This window comes from Elephas maximus, chromosome 3 (assembly GCF_024166365.1).
Source record: "Elephas maximus indicus isolate mEleMax1 chromosome 3, mEleMax1 primary haplotype, whole genome shotgun sequence".
NCBI lineage: Eukaryota > Metazoa > Chordata > Mammalia > Proboscidea > Elephantidae > Elephas > Elephas maximus.
The window spans coordinates 122,627,027-122,643,580 of record NC_064821.1 but is presented as its reverse complement, the minus strand read 5'-3'; the positions used below and the strand labels follow the sequence as shown (position 1 = coordinate 122,643,580).

Below are 16,554 nucleotides of genomic sequence, written 5' to 3'. Positions count from 1 at the left end.
TGATCAATGTGCACTGGAGAAGAATGTGTATTCTGATGTTGTTGAGTGAAGTATTCCACATGTCTATTAGGTCTAGTTTATAAAACTGAAAAAACTAGTTTATAGTGGCATTCAAATGCTCTATTTCTTGACTGATCTTCTGTCTAGACGTTCTATCCATTATAGGAAGTGGTGTACTGATGTCTCCAACTGTTACTGCAGAACTGTCTATTTCGTCAGTTCTGTCAATATTTGCTTCATATATTTTGGGGTTCTGTTGTTTGGTACATAAATATTTATAATTGTTATATATTGTTGATGAATTGACACTTTATTATTATATAATGTCCTTCTTTGTCTCTTGTAACAGGTTTTGACTTAAAGTCTATTTTGTCTGATATTGATATGGCCGCCTCAGCTCTTTTGGATACTATTTTCATGGAATATTTTTTTCCCATCTTTCACGTTCAATCCACTTGTGTCTTTGGATAGAAAGTGGGTATCTTATAGATAGCTTGTAGTTGATTAAGTTTTCTTATGCATTCTGACAATCTTTGATTTTGATTAGAGAGTTTAATTCATTTACATTTAAAGTAATTACCAATAAGGAAGGACTTACTTTACCAATTTGCTATTTGTTTTCTGTGTCTTGTATCTTTCTCATTTCTCATTTCCTCCAAAACTGCCTACTTTGTATTTATTTTATTTGTTGTAGTCAACTATTTTGATTCCCTTCTCGTTTTCTTTTGTGTATATATTTTTGGGTATTTTCTTTCTGGTTACTGTGGGGATTACATTTAACATCCTAAATTTATAGCAACCTGTTTAAATTGATATCAGCTTAACTTCAAAAACTTTCTTTCGATAAGGTTCTTCCCCCCCCACACTTAATGTCATTGTTGTCACAAATTACATCTTTACACAAGATGTAATTTATACAGAAATTTATAATTATTTTTATGCATTTGTCTTTTAAATCATTTAGGATATAACAAGTCTAGATACAACACAGAAATGCCATAGAACTGACCTTCGTATTTACCCTTGAAATTGCCTTTAATCAGATCTTTTTTTCCTCACACAAAAGTTACTGTCTAGTGTCCTTTTATGTCAACTTGAAGGACACCCTTTAGCATTTCTATTAGGGCCTCTCTTGTGGTAACAAATTCTGTCAACTTTTAGTAATGTTTTAATTTTACCCACATTGTTGAAGTACAGTTTGACTGGATATAGAATTCGTGGTTTTCTTCCAGCACTTTAAATATGTCACCCCACTGCCTTCTGTCCTCCATAGATTCTGAGGAGCAATTGGTGCTTAATCTTATTGAAGACACTTGCATGTGATGATTCTCTTCTGTCTTGCCGCTTTCAAAATTTCTTCTTTATCTTTGGTTCTCAAGAGTTTTATTAGAATGTGTCTTGGCGTGAATCACTTTCAGTTTATTTTACTCGTGGTTCATTGCACTTCTTGGATGTGTAGATTCATATCTTTCATCAAGTTTGTGATGTTTTTGGCCATTATTTCTTTAAATATTCTTTCTGCCTCTTTCTCTCTCTCTTCTCTTTTTGGAACTCCCAAAATGTGGTATGTTGACCTGCTTTGATGGTGCCCACAAGTCTCTTAGGCTCTGTTCACTTTTCTACATTATTTTTTTATTTCAAGTATTATTTTTAAGGTATAGTATTTCATTTTGGTTCATTTTTAACATTTTTATCTCTTTATTGATATTCTGGTTTTCCCGTATCATTTTCCTGATTTCCTTTAGTTCTCTGTCCACACTTTCCTTTAGGTCTTCAAATATAATTAATACTGTTGCTTTAAAGTCTTTGTCTAGTATGTCCATTATCTGGGTTTCTACAGGGACAGTTTCTGTCAGTTTATTTTGTTATTTTGAATGGGCCATCCTTTCTGGTTCCTTTGAATGCCTTATGACTTTGTTGTTGTTGTTGAAACTGGAACATTTGAAGACTATAATGTGGTAACTCTGGAAATCAAATTCTTCCCCTTCCCAGGGGATTGCTTTTTTGCTTCGTTTGTAATTGTTGACGGTTGTAGTTATCCTTTTTTTAGTAACACTCCCTAACAATTTTTGCAAAGTCTGCCTTCTTGGTTGTATGTGGACACTGAAGTCTCTGTTTCTTAGCTTCTGTTCAGCTAGTCTTTCAACAGAGATTTTGTTGAACACCAGGGGAAAACAAACAAACCCCTCCCAGTCTTTGCAAATTGTCTTTTTGTTGGGACCCTCTTTCAACACTGAGCAGAGAGATCAGCACAAGGTAAAGTTGTAGGGTCTTCTCAGATAATTTCTGAGTGTCTTACACTGGGCATGTGTGTGGCTTTCTCAATTCCTCCATATAGTCAGAAATGACTTGATGGCACTAGTTTTTTTTTTTTTTGAAAGCCTTAATTTCCAGAAGAAACTTTCCCTGTCCTCTCCTTCCAGCTTTTAAGGACCTATTGTATACCTTGATGGCACTCTTTAACACCGAGAAGTGACAGGTGATCAAAGGCCTAGGTGGCTGCCTGTTCTCTCAACCCTGCTTGATCTCCAAGATAGGCCAAATCAAGATAAGTGCCTTGCTTTAGTCTTTCAGGCAGCCCTCAGGTTAAAACAAATACACAATAATGTTTGAATACAGTCTGCTCTGCTCTGCTCTGTCTAAAGCCAGAGATTAGGTTCCCTCTCTGGGAATGCTGGCCACTGCTGCTTTAAGATGGCCACACCAAGCTGTGGAGGGGGTAGGGCACAGGCAAGTAGAATATTAAAGCTTTCCTGTCATTTATGTGTTGTCTTTTTCTTGACTCCGCATTCACTTAGTTGCTATAACCTTTTGACAGGTTTCCAGAGTTCTGACAAAGTAGGTTCTGCCAGTTTCTGTTTGTTCGTAAGGCTTCTTTTTTTTTTTTTTTTTGGTGTTTTTATGGAGGGACTGGAGCATGAAGCTGCTAATGCCACTATCTTGCTTCAGACCCCTGACTTGAATATTACCTTTCACTTAAAAATTGAAATTTTCTCTCACACCATTAATTTGTCTTCATATTTTCAAACGATTGCTTCCAACATCCATCTGCATCTTTATACCCACTGGCATTTGTTCATTTTTATTATCCCCTCTTCTCAAGAAATTCCTCAGATGAATCACATTATCATGTTGTCTCTGGCCATTTTCTCCTTCTATACAACAGCAAAATTGAAAGAACCTAAGTGAATAAAATCAGAGAACACATCATCCTCAGAATTCAGGGTGTCTGTAGGCCTCATTTTAGAGAAAGGCTGACACGACCAATGGCACCTGACAGCTCTACAATGCCATCTTCTGTTTGTTTCATTAAAAATGAGTCAGAATTTCATCCCTGGGTTTTACCTTCATTTCTTTCATTTAACCATTGACAAATAAAATTTCAGCAAAGGTACATCAAAATGAACTCATTAATTATTACTTCAATAAATTTCACATAACAAATGTATTTTAAACACAAAATTATTCTTTCTTTTTTTCTGATACACAGAGTTGCAGTTATGGATAAAGTTACAGAATTTGTGCTAATGCTGGGGAAAATTCTAGTTGCTGGGAGTATAGGTAAGTAATAATACAATGAAAATAATAAAAATCCTAATAGATTCTTAGAAAAATTGCTTTACTCAAAGAGCTATCTTCCTTTGCAAATGCATAACATACATGTTCTGCCTTTTTAATGTAGGTATCCTGGCCTTCTTACTCTTCACACAAAGAATTCCAATGATTTTGAAAGGGCCAACATCTTTAAATTATTACTGGGTACCTATGCTGGTAAGAACTGGATATTGTTGACTCTATGATTTATCAGAGATAGCAAAATAAAAAAAAAAAACAAAACTAAAAGGAATTTAACAGAGAATGAATGGCTGTAAGGAGTACTCCCATAAGTAGTTTTAAATACAGTTTTTAAAAAGATGGGGTTTTTTCTAAGCATATCAAATTTTTCTTTTGTGAGATAATCTAGGCAGGATTTTCTGGTCAAGCTGGTATAAACATTTCTAAGTGACAAAACATGTACACTCCAAAATTCCATTTTGTGACTGGGTTACATTACAGGATATAACTGAGAGTGAGTTGACTTTGGTAGGTGGGAGGACTTTAAAGGTTGATACTTTATAGATAACACAGAATTCTTTGTTTTAAAATACCTTGTTTTTCCTAGTTAATTTTTGTTTTCCTTTTTTATTTGTCATTGCAACTTTCTTTTTGGCATATCCTTAAGTGTTACTTTGTTCTACAACTTGATCATCATTGAACTTTTTGTTGTTGTTGTTGAAGAGATGACTACTCTCTAAGTATGTAAAAGAATAGGATCTTTATTTGGGGTCATTCTTAGTCTGCAGGCACATGGTGACTGAACTCACTACTGTGACTGATTTATTGGTCAACCTAATGGTCACAATTAGTGACACTCCTACCACTGATTTTTACTGCCTTGATAAAATTGTGCCCACAGAGTTTTGACATCAAGTGAGATATATACATGAGTTCTTTTCCATGTGATCTTGATTCAAGACGACTAAACTTGATTCAGAACAATCTGGCCTGCTTGTTCCTTCTATTTCTTAGGTTGAAAAAGTGAGGTGAGTCCTGACTCAGCCCAGTTTGCATTGCCTGGATTTTAAGTCTTGTCAGATGCAGAGCCAGAAAGCATGTTTCTAAAGTTCAGGGAGATTTCAGGTTCACAATGAGTTGTTCACACTCCGTATAGTTCACCTGCCTGCATTTTAAATGCTTCATTTCTGTCCAGTTGTATAACTTCAGTTTCTAAACACATATCCTCTCTTCTCCAAGAAAAATTTCCAGAATGACTCTCTCTGCCCTTTGTCTTTTGGAAATGGAACAAATATCCAGTAGATGAGACCCTTCCTGATACAGATGCATCTTATAGGAACTGGTGCTAAATGGAAATTTCCATTCATGTAATTGTTCACATATAAACCTTCAAGTTGCAATAGGATGTATCTACTCCCTCCAATCACATAAAATAGTAGAAATACTCCCAGAATTTAAGTTACAACTTTTCTTTAATTGGTGTTTAATTATTAGCTATATAATTAAATATGTAAAAATTATATATGTAACTCTCTTAGTGATCTAGTGCTGCCATAACAGAAATACCACAAGTGGATGGCTTTAACAAAAAAAATTATTTCCTCATGGTAAAGTAGGCTAAAAGTCCAAATTTAAGGCATGTCGACTTTAGGGGAAGGCTTTCTCTCTCTGTTGGCTCTGGAAGAAGGTCCTTGTCCTCAATGTTCCCATGGTCAAGGAGCTTCTTAGGTGCAGGGACCCCAGGTCCAAAGGACACGCTCTGCTCCTGGTGCTGCTTTCTTGATGGTATGAGGTCCCCAACTCTCTGCTTGTTTCCCTTTGAACTCTTGAAAGATAAAGAGTGGTGCAGGCCACACCCCAGGGAAATTCTCTTTACCTCAGATGAGAAGGTGACCTGAGTAAGGGTGGTATTACAATCCCACCCTAATCCTCTTAACATAAAATTACAATCACAAAATGGAGGACAACACACATGGCCTAACCAAGCTGATACACAGATTTTGGGGGGGACATAATTCAATCCATGATGGTAACTATATATAATTATATGTATAAAATGTACTCCTAAATTTGAGGTTTATGAAACTTATAAAGTGACATTTAGACTATCAACCATTGCTTTTATGAGAAATAAGAGTGATACCTAACATTATTAGATCTTACTCTGTGGCAAGATTGGGTTTCCTGAAAAAAACCTCTGAGACATGCAGACATCATTGCTTGCAGAAGGTTTTCTAGTTCTCTCAGGATATACTTGTAAGAAAGTGAGAATGGCAGGACTAAGCAGAGGAAGAAGCTGACCCACAATGCAGTTATAATGGAGGCCTCTTCAGACATAGCTACAGAATGCTCTGGCAAAAGGCCTGGGGCTTTGTATCCTTGCATCAGGCAGTCGTTGGCTATGGTCTGCCCCATGGATAGAGGCGTAACCTTGGGTGAGGAAATTCCCTACGGTCCAGGCAATTCCCAGTGAGGGAGATAGCAGAGTCATCAGCAGCCTATATTCCCAACAGCTGGGACAGGGGATTGGGGGAACCGAGCAGAGCCGCACAGTATCCATTACAATATATTAACTCAGTTAATTCATGTTATAAATATTATTATGACATCTCCCCCTGGCCTCCCAATTTTATACAAGAAACACAGAGAGGTTAAGCAACTTGTCAGGTGAGTTCCTGGGTTGTAATTCAAAGCTAGGTATTCTGTGCTCTTAATTCCTATGCTTTACTGCCTCAGTGAATAGAATCTGCAGGATCCTAAATCTGGGATATTTTTGGTAGGCTTTGGGAATGGCAGTAAGAAAAAATTGGCAGGTAATCTGTTATTGTTGTTAGCTGCTGTCTAGTTGGCCTCCAACTCATGAAGACCCCGTGCGCAATGGAGCAAAACTTTGCCTAGTCTTGTGCCATTGCCATGATCCGTTGCCATTTGAATGGTTATGATCCATGGGGTTTTGTTGGCTGATTTTCAGAAGTAGATCACCAGGCCTTTCTTCCTAATCCATATTAGCCTGGAAGCCCCACTGAAACCTTTTCAGCATCATATGATTTTTTGGAAGTAGTTCACTAGGCCCTTCTTCTGAGATGCCTCTGGGTGAACTCAAGACTCCAGCCTTTTGGTTAGCTGAGCACCATTTGCACCACCTAAATCTCAGCACAAAAGCAAGCAAAATTATTATCATTGAATTTTTTTTTTTTTTTTGGTCTCTTTATTGAAATCTTTTCCTACACCCCAAAGTACTTCGAAGTCTTTTCATCATGACTTGTATTTAAAGCTGCATTGTTGTTCTTCTGGACGAAGTCAATGACATTTGTTTTCTTCTTTGCCCATTTACAGACTGTTATTTTTGGATCTTTCCTAATTGCACATGGGTTCTTCAGTGTCTATGCAATGTGTGTTGATACAATTTTCATTTGTTTCTGTAAGTATTCAGTGTGTGTTCCCCTAGCCCTTAGTGGTATAACTGAAAGAATGAAAAGGTTAAAACTCATGTCCTTAGCTGGCTTGTGGATTTGCTATGACCTGGCTGCAACTGCAAAACAGTGTTTGTGTGTAAGAAGATACTGCTTAGTAGATGCTCTTTAAACTTTAACAGCTGAGAGAATGGGGGTTGAAAAGCTCAGGAGAGTCAACTATGAAACGAATCTTGGGCTTCATGGCATGGTACTAGCATGAAATTATTTTTTCATTTCTTAATATTTTAAACTTTATATTAATAACAGGCTTCTGTTGTGCTTTGTTAACAGAACTGAGGACATAACTGGTCCTTGGGAACTAGCTTTCCTGAGGAAAGCCTTTACAGATTCTGATAAAGCCAAATGGCCATGGTTTTAAAGGCACATAGGGTGGAACCACATTATGTAACTCAGTGACAAGTGGATAGGATTCAGAGAAGATCAGGTCTAAGTGGTGGCTGGGTCAATTCTGATTCTTAGAGTTATGATACTTTTTAAGCACTTCCTCACTAACTTATACGCTGTGCCCCTACGATGTATGTGTACTTCATGTACACAGAATGGATATGTTTTATTTTAGTACCTCATCTTAAAAGTCCTGGAGAAGCTAATGCTGATCATGAGCTTGATCTAGCCCTCCCCTTGGTGAACTTAGAGAAGGTAGGGTCAGCAGGTGGAAGAACAGAACTTGTTAGCCCTACAACTGAGCACCCAAAGATTATTCCTTGGGCACATTACTCTTAAGAGAAGCAGAGAAAACTTTTTCTATGACAAGGCATTATTGAGTGATCCACTTATTATAAACTCAGTTTAATTTTTAGAGTAACCCTCAGCACCAACTTCACGCTGAAGTGAGGAGAGAAGATAACAGAATGGGGATATATTCAAGTCAAAATCTGTTAGAAAATAGCCTGACCTTGTTTTGTTTTTTTCTTTCTGACCATTTTAAAAATCAATTTTTAATAACTGGACAAAGAAATCGGGAGAACTGAGTTCACTAGTTAGTTCTTCCTCTGACTGTCTGTAAATAACACTGGATTGTATAATCTTTTCCTTGTGCCTTAATAATTTCTTAGGAAAAACCATCTGCAAAATACCACACGAAAAAACTACAGCTCAGGTATGGGGTAGAAGAGACAGGGCTCTCAAACACGCAACATATCCTTCTCATTTCTAGCGCTAATCATGGGAGCAATCCTAGCAGATCCTACTGATCAGCCCTTTCCGATTCTGGTAACTGAAGATATTTCACTCACAAGATGTATCAGAGGAAATGTCCAGTTTCTAGTCTTGGGAAGCCGTGGCAAATTGTGTTTCAGTCACCAGCGGATTTTAACGTGGGCAGAAAGAAATGTTTTCCACCCATCTTTGTTAATCAATTGCCAACTTCATTGAAAATCAGGTGTAATTTTAGCTTTACCCAACACATTGTGTATTGAACATGAGTCCTTTCCTTTCAGGGACTCTTGTTTTTTATAATAAAGATCAGAGGAAACCATGTTGGATTTCTAGTCTCTCCCCAACTCTTACTATGAACAACATCTTATATATCCTACTATATATTATCTTGGCTGCCAGAAAACTCGTATTTGTAAAAATACTGGTGATTTTTAAATACTCCTTTTATAAAGATAGAGAATCTTTTTAATTTGTTTACAAGGCACTGAGCATACTGGTCCCTGGATGTGAAGAATGTTAGTTGTGGATGATTATTAATGTGTCCAGACTAGGCTGCCTACCAATACTTCCAGGCTGATAATAATTTTGGATATAGAAATAAGATTAAGGACAAAAGAAGAAAAATGTTCCATGTTCATTTTGTATGTGAGGAAGGTCACTGTGAGGTCTAATACAAAAATCTACTAAACCAGTAAGCCAACCATTCCCTAAAATGTGTGATGAAAAATAGATTTATCCTGTGAATCTAGGATTATCCTACATGGTCTTCATATACTATTATTATTTATGTATATCATAATAAATAAAGGCAACAAATTACATATAATTGTTTTTAATCTACCGCTCAAAATAATCAATTTGCATTTAAACATTTATTAATACATATTATCTGCTGTGAACTATATGTATGTATCTACAGGAAACTTTTAATTCTGTGCAAACTTCTCCTTGCCTCCCCTTGCTTTCAGCATAATTCTGGTGCTTTCCTTCAACCACTCAACAGGTGTGTGCTCAGTGAACACATGTTTGTGTTAATATCAGCCTAAACAAAGCACAAAATTAAATTCACATATAAATATTAAGGAATAATAGAAGAAAAATATTTCTACAGAAGTCAGAAAACCTACGGGTATTAGCTTTGAAATATAATTTGAGGCACACTCCAAGGATTTGGGACAGGATGCATTACCGTTGAAGGAGGAGAACTGCTTGCTCCAAAGCCTTCGACTTCAGGAGAGTCATTTTACTTCTCCGGGCCCCAGTTTCTTCATCTGTAACATTAGGGTGCGGATAACCATTAACGATGATTTTCAACTCAGAAATTCAATTATTAGTCTACATTTATCATTCTTTAGTCAGCCTCATCCCAGAGGGTGTAGCAGTTGATACGTTTCTAAACAGAACAGTCACATAATTTAAAAGTAACGCTTTTGAAAGGACGTGAACGATCTTATTGATCTTTAAACTCTCAGTATAAACCTCCTTTGGAGTGGGTGGGATTTAGGAAGTTTCAGTGCTTCCTGGCAGAGATTGAGACTTCTTACCTTGCCCAGCGTCAGCAACTTAACTGCACTAATTTGTCTTATACTTGACTTTCTAACAATGATCTCTCTGATTTTTCCCTGTTCGACTCTCCAATGTATTAAAATGCCTGTAATTGTTCTGCTGCTGCTTGCTGCTTTTGCCTGCTTTGGCTGCTGCATATACAGGTGAAGATCTGGAGAGAAATGATGGATCTACAGAAAAACCCTACTTCATATCCCCTAGCCTGCACGGAATTTTGATCAAGAAACAACTAGTTCCCCGGGAGCAGAAAAAGTAGAAAAGCTCCAAACAGTGCCACTCACTTTTAAGTAGAAGTTTTGCAAACTAAGCCAGTTGCAATTTGAAAAATGGTGCTTTGGGGTAACATGAAATTTCTGTGCTTATTTCTAAATAGCAGCTGGTACTGTCTGACGAGTGGGACATTTGATGACGTAGCCTCTGTGAAGTAGGATCCTTTATAGACTATGGTCTCAGCTGAAGAGCAAAGTGTATATGTCATTTTTTTTTAAATCTTTAGTCAGAAATCTTTTAATAACTTTTATAACTCAGTGTTTGCTTCCCGTGGCAGCACTTTGATAGCCTTTCTTTTATAAGTGTGTATTTGTAAAGGATATTCAGGCAATTTTTGAAAGCACTATTCATGTATAATCAATTAGCCATAAAAAGATTGATTTATAGTTAACCAGCATACGGTACTAAATTTGTAAATATGGTGCTATGGTTATATCTGTACTGTTCAAGCTGGTGGACAACTCTCTAAACTGTGATGAAACCTGTTTTGATGGTTCCCTAGGAAGTATATTTTAGTAAGTCCAGTCCATAACAAACATGTAGGTGTTAATGTTAGACAGGTTCCACAGCAGCGTTAATGGGCAAAATTACTGTGGAACCTTATAGCCCATTCTTTTTTAGTGAAGTTATATTTATAGTGAAGCTGAACCTGAGTTGGGAATGTTATTTCTAATAATATGAACCTCTGGCCACAGTGAAAATATTCTTTTTTGTTGTTGTTGTTGTTGTGCTTTAGGTGAAAGCTTACAGAGCAAATTAGTAAAATATTCTGAACAAAACTGAAATTGCCATATAGTTCAAACCTTTTGTCTCTAACCCAAATTTCCTATTCATCTACATAGAAAATCAGTGTGAATTTGTTTCTGGAGAGTGATTATAACATTTCATGAACGTACCTGTATTTCTAGATTAAAGAGATTGTTTGGCTTTGTTTTCTAAAAGGTTTAATTTTGGCTCAGCTTTCAGAAAGGTAAGAGGAAGGATAAGACACTTTTGTATTTACCCGAAGGAAATACAGTATTGGCCGTCCATTAGGATTAGGTACCTCGTCTGGTACCTTTACAAGGGGCGTACTAGGGGTTAGGAAATCTCTCCCTCAAGGACTTAGGGAGGAAAGCTACTGCCATACTCCACCCCTGCTGAGCAGAGTAACAAGCTGGTTTCCGGCAGCCAGCCTGAGTCTTTTGCATGGCAGAGCAAAGCATGAGTCAGACACTCACATACCCTGCCTATCCATCCCCTGTGTGCAATGCATATGATATGGCTAACAGAGTAAAAAAAGGGCACCCCAAAAGGGGCACTGAACCAATTAGCATCCTTCTGGCTTTTACACTAATCACTTCTGTGTGTAAGGATTATTTATGTACTGACAGAGACATGTTGATCTGAATATGATCCATGTATCCAAGATGAGAGTCAGAAATGTATCATTGTGTTACAAATTAACATAAATACTAATGCATTTAATCACCCTGAAGTGTGGGAACCTAGATTTAGACTCACTGCGACACAGCTTAATAGCAAGACACCGGTAAGCTACAAGCCAATGAATGGAAAAGATTTTCAAAATACTGGTCCTTAAAATGGCCGCCAACTTGCTCTTAGCTTACTTTCTTGAGACTACTGTAGTCAGAAAGTATCACTTGGCTCCACATCTTGGCAAAGGGCCTTCTTCACTCTCACTCTCCTTGAAGCATAAAATGCAGGGAAGAATGATCACTTCTCTCCCAAAGTTTTTATTACTATTATAATTATTTTATTATTCAATAATGCAGGGGCCACAAAGATCGAATGGAATGGTGAACTCTACCTTAAGCATTGAAAAAATTATGAGGAATAAGTCCCCTTCAGGAGTAGACAAAAAGTTCATAATAGTGAAATAAAGCAATGGGTCTCAATTTTTTTTTTTTTTTAATGTATCAGAATCATTCTGAGAACTTGTTATAAATATAGATGCCCGTGCCCCACCCAGAAGATTCTGGTATGCTGAGTTGGGATGTGGGCCAGCATGTGAATTAGCATTAAGTTCTCTAGTTGATTCTGATGTACATAAAACTTGGAAAATCACTTGAATAAAATATAAATCAACATGTGAGAGACTAGTTGCCTATTTTTTCCTTCCATTCTTGGCTGATTCTAAGAGTTTGCCTTTGAGGAAGGCAAAGAAGATTAATTTAGAGACATCTAACAATAACTTCTATATCTTAAGAGACTCTTGGTACTGGATGAGGGCTGTGTATTAAATGTTTAACATTATTTCTGATGATAAGACCAGAAGATTCTCTAGAGCAAAATTATTTACTGAACTATTGAAGGACATTCCAAACTTGGCTATGTTTTAGGGCTATAACTCTTAGGTAGGAAATCGTAGGATAAAAAAACTTCATTTGTTAAATATTTCTTAATTACCTGAAGCACTTAAAGGAAGAATTCTGAATATGGAAGTGTTAACTACATCGTGGGCTCATTTCTAGTCAGAAAGATACTCTCCATTAACTATAAACAATTTCCCTTGCACTTAGTGAACATTCATGAATGTGTACTATACTCAAGGAAAAGAAAGGATACTTGCTGGATTTGTTTTACTGAAAGGGAGAAGTTTAAAAATGAAACGTTTTCTAAAGTAAATCTTTGAAAATACGGTAGGTATAAGACTGCATTTCTCAGTGTCTGACACAGATTGGAAAGGGGAACTCTGAGGAATTACAGAGGAAATCTTTACCCTAGACAGGTACACAGATATCATGTACTTCTTTGTATAACTGAAACATACAGTAAAAATAAGCATCATTTTTTGAGAAATTTCGAAGCCATTTTCTTAAAAAGCAATTAAACTAATAACTGTAAAAAAAAGAAACAGCAATATTTCTCAAAACTTGCAGCTGAAGGATTTGAAATACCCTAAAATTTACAAACCTTTTTTAAAGTTGTACTATCTAAATTGATAATGGGAAGACAAAAGTCATTTTTAACAAATATAGTCAATTCAAAACAAAGTGAGAACATGGTACCTTTTAGGAATTGGGAGGTAATTTTTAAAATTCCTGATTAATTTTTTTTCTTTCCGTAATTAAATTTGCTGAAGTTATTTCCCCAGTCATGGAACTGAGAGCCATGCAATATTGGCAGAATCTGACCCAGTACGCAGAATGAGATAATATCTTACTGACATAATGACAAGGGCTGACTGTTTTCTCATAATCTATGTTTACAATAATGTTGATGCCAAACTATGCTATTTAAAAAAAAATTTTGTTTTGAACTGCTGTTAAGCAAGTGTGCAGCAGATGGCGATGGTACTTCTCTTACAGTTTTGCTTTGATATTTATTCTGTGCCATTCTTCCTCCTAGTGGAAGATTTAGAAAGAAATGATGGCTCTACCGCAAGACCCTTTCACATGAGTCAATCTCTGCTGAAGATTTTGAACAAGCAAAATTTACAAACTGAGAAGCGGTAGATGTGCAAACTCTGGTCATCCTACAGTGGTGTGTTACCTTTTCTCACCTGGCCTCTTGGTGCAACACTCCTGTCATAAGTGCTTTGTATTTACCCACCCTGTTTTCATGACCTTGTTGGCTTTTCTTTGCATGTTTTATACCAAAGCTGATACTGTAATATGTGAAGCCATCAGAAGTCGCAAGGGAATTGTTAATAACATGGAACATTTTTATACTAAGATCTTTTGTTTTGTAATTCATTTTTAAAAAGAATGGCTTGGATGTTTTCAAAATACTCATGAATATGTTAATACGCTTTTCAACACTGGATAGAAAAAATAACCCATTACTTAAATGGATAACTCCTAATGTATTTTTTAAAATTACAACTAAAGGATTTCTTCTGCAGGGAAAATTGGTAAACAAAGTGAAATAAATTTTAAAGCTTTCCCTATTCCTGTTCAATAATAAGTAGGTTAAAACAAAAGAAAACCCACCTGTCTACAGATTTTGCTATCTTAAGTATAGAATGTTTCCTATTAAACAAATTGCCAACCATCCAGCCTTTCCTATCTTAGTCCTCTCTGACAAAGTGCCTTACTGGCTGTTTAATATTACCCAGCTTTCGTGGGCAAGTTTACAAACATCGCTTAAAAAAAATAATAAACCTACAATGTTTGGTGGTTGAAACAAGTCTTCTTGCATTTGCTTTCATTCTTAGCTCACTTGTTGGAAACCATTTGTCATACAGAGTACATTATGTGATATAAACAATTTTCCTTGCACCTAGTGGACATTGATGAATGTGTACTGTCTGCAAGAGAAACAAAACAAAGAAACAAACAAAAACCTGAAAGGATACTTGCTGGGTTTGTTTGTTTGATTGTTTTACTAAAAGAGAAAAGTTTTAAAAATATAATTTTTTCTAAAGTAAATCTTTGAAAATACGATAGGTATAAGATTGCATTTCTCAGTGTTTTACACAGATTGGAAAGGGAAACTTTGAGGAATTACAAAGGGAATCTTTACCCCTAGACAGGGTGCTCACAAATGTCATGTGCTGAATAGCTCCATTTTAAATGATTGTTTATTGTCATCAAAGCGTATTTTATATATGTCATTTCATTTTCTAACTTTTTGATATGAAATAATATGTTTACTTATAATATGTTCTTTATTTTTATTGTGCTAATATGGACAAGAAAATAATTTCTAACTCCATTTTAAATAATTTTACTAGTACTACTAACTTTAAACAAAATGAATTCAATTTGTCACTCAGTGTTACAGAAAGGACCCTTAAAGCATCCATGCTAAGGGATGTCCGTCACATCATGATAATCCATGAAAGCTTTGAGAATCAGCAGTAAGTTATTATCAGTTTATCTATTATCACATTTGTGTTTAAATGTGACTCTAGATATTCTTCCATGCCAAAAATAAACTCACCTGAGCACATGACAGTCTGAGCTCTATAATCAGTGTGCTTCTGCTGTGCAGAAATATTAGGAACATATTGTCTAAATATCTTTGATAATAAAAATGTTTAATATTTAATGAAATTTGTTGTTACTCATTGTTTTAAGCCTATTTGTCTTTTCTTCTAATAAAGATTTAGATACAAAAAAAAAAAAAGTCTGCCTTTTTGTTTCTTTAAACTAGAAAAGGAGAAAAGCTTTTTTTTTTTTTTTAACCCAGAATGCTATGACACTCTCTTCTCTGCACCAGATATCTAGGTGTTTTTACCTAACATCTAGATTTCTGCTTTTAAAAAAGCTTTTCCATTTCTCTCTAGCTGTGCATTGTCAAATCAAATAACTAAAACTGATAACATATGCAAAGTACATAAGTCAAGGCTAATGGCCCACATAATGACCTAAAGGAGTCAGTTGGTCTTTGTCTCCATTTGCCAAAATATTGCTCAATCCCTCATTTGGTTTGCCAAAATTTGTCAGAAGCAACTCTCATCATTTTAAATGTGGAGATAATTTAGAGAACCTAAAAAACATGGACACTCATTAATAGTAGTTTTCCAAAGCATGACTGACTGATTTACCTATCACTGGTTTATTCTAAAGTAAAATTTTTCTTAGGTTCAACTATTCCTTAACAAATGTATGAGTCTATTTTTAAATTGAATTATATGTACAATCTTCAAATTAATTTTTCTCTAAAATTTAATGGGTTTCTGTCAAAGAAAACTTAAAGCACTGTTCTTACAGTTCAGTGTCCTTTTAAAATGTTCTAAGTCTAAGATGCTTGTCAATATACCTAATGATTCTCTTATTTAAAATAACAATAAAAGAAATACAAAATCTGCTTAAAATTTTAATAACTCCTTGTGTATGATAAAACACTAATCATTTTTATCAATTGTATGAAATTGAACTATGATTGACATGATTTTTCTATATGTCTATAACGCTTAAAAAGAGGTTATGCATCCATATAGTAAAATCACAGTACTAAAAAGTTCTGCCGGATCGTCCTGGATAATGCTGTTATTGTTTAAACTGATATTGGAAAACTGGCTCTGTGCAACAATTCCTTATTTTTCCTTTAGTATATAGCTGACCAGCACTCATTCCAACGTATGTTCTTTCGCTTTTACAAGTGGTGTCTCAGGAAATTGCTCTTAAACTCTAACCAGGCATAGTAATTATCTCCAATATTATCTGGTTCTGGACTGGGAAACATGCTTTATAAATCAGTCTTTGTTGGCATAAGATATGGGGACAAAATTGAAGTAAAATCATTATTGCAGACCACGATGTATGAAATGGTGCCTTAACATTTTTTCCAGTTTCTTGCAAATGTTATCTTTAGATGTTTGCAAATGTTTGTTTTCAAAGTGTAGCTATTTGATTACAAAAATACGATTCAATAAATCATTAATGAAGAGAAATGTCTTACCTATATAACAGGAATAAATTACTTCTCCAGAGTCACTTTCCATATACTGTGTTTTCAGTCTTGGGACTAAAATGAGTATTGACGACTTTTCTCTGAGGACCTAGTTATTTCTGGTCCTTAGTGAATCTATCATCAACCAGAAAACAAAGCCAACCCCCATTAAAACAAATATGATTTC

At 35.6% G+C, this 16,554-nt stretch overlaps 1 protein-coding gene across 4 annotated transcripts in view; it reads left to right on the top strand.

Moving 5' to 3' along the window:
* Positions 1 to 15,035, top strand: part of SLC44A5 (solute carrier family 44 member 5) — a 521,479-nt gene extending 506,444 nt beyond the window's left edge. For all 4 annotated transcript variants that reach the window (XM_049875594.1, XM_049875596.1, XM_049875592.1 and 1 more), the window contains 4 exons: positions 3,491 to 3,561; positions 3,683 to 3,771; positions 6,892 to 6,976; positions 13,377 to 15,035. In XM_049875594.1, the coding sequence (XP_049731551.1) occupies positions 3,491 to 3,561; positions 3,683 to 3,771; positions 6,892 to 6,976; positions 13,377 to 13,483 (352 nt within the window). In that variant the 3' untranslated portion in view covers positions 13,484 to 15,035. The remainder of the gene's footprint in view (positions 1 to 3,490; positions 3,562 to 3,682; positions 3,772 to 6,891; positions 6,977 to 13,376) is intronic.
* The last annotated feature ends 1,519 nt before the right edge of the window (positions 15,036 to 16,554 follow it).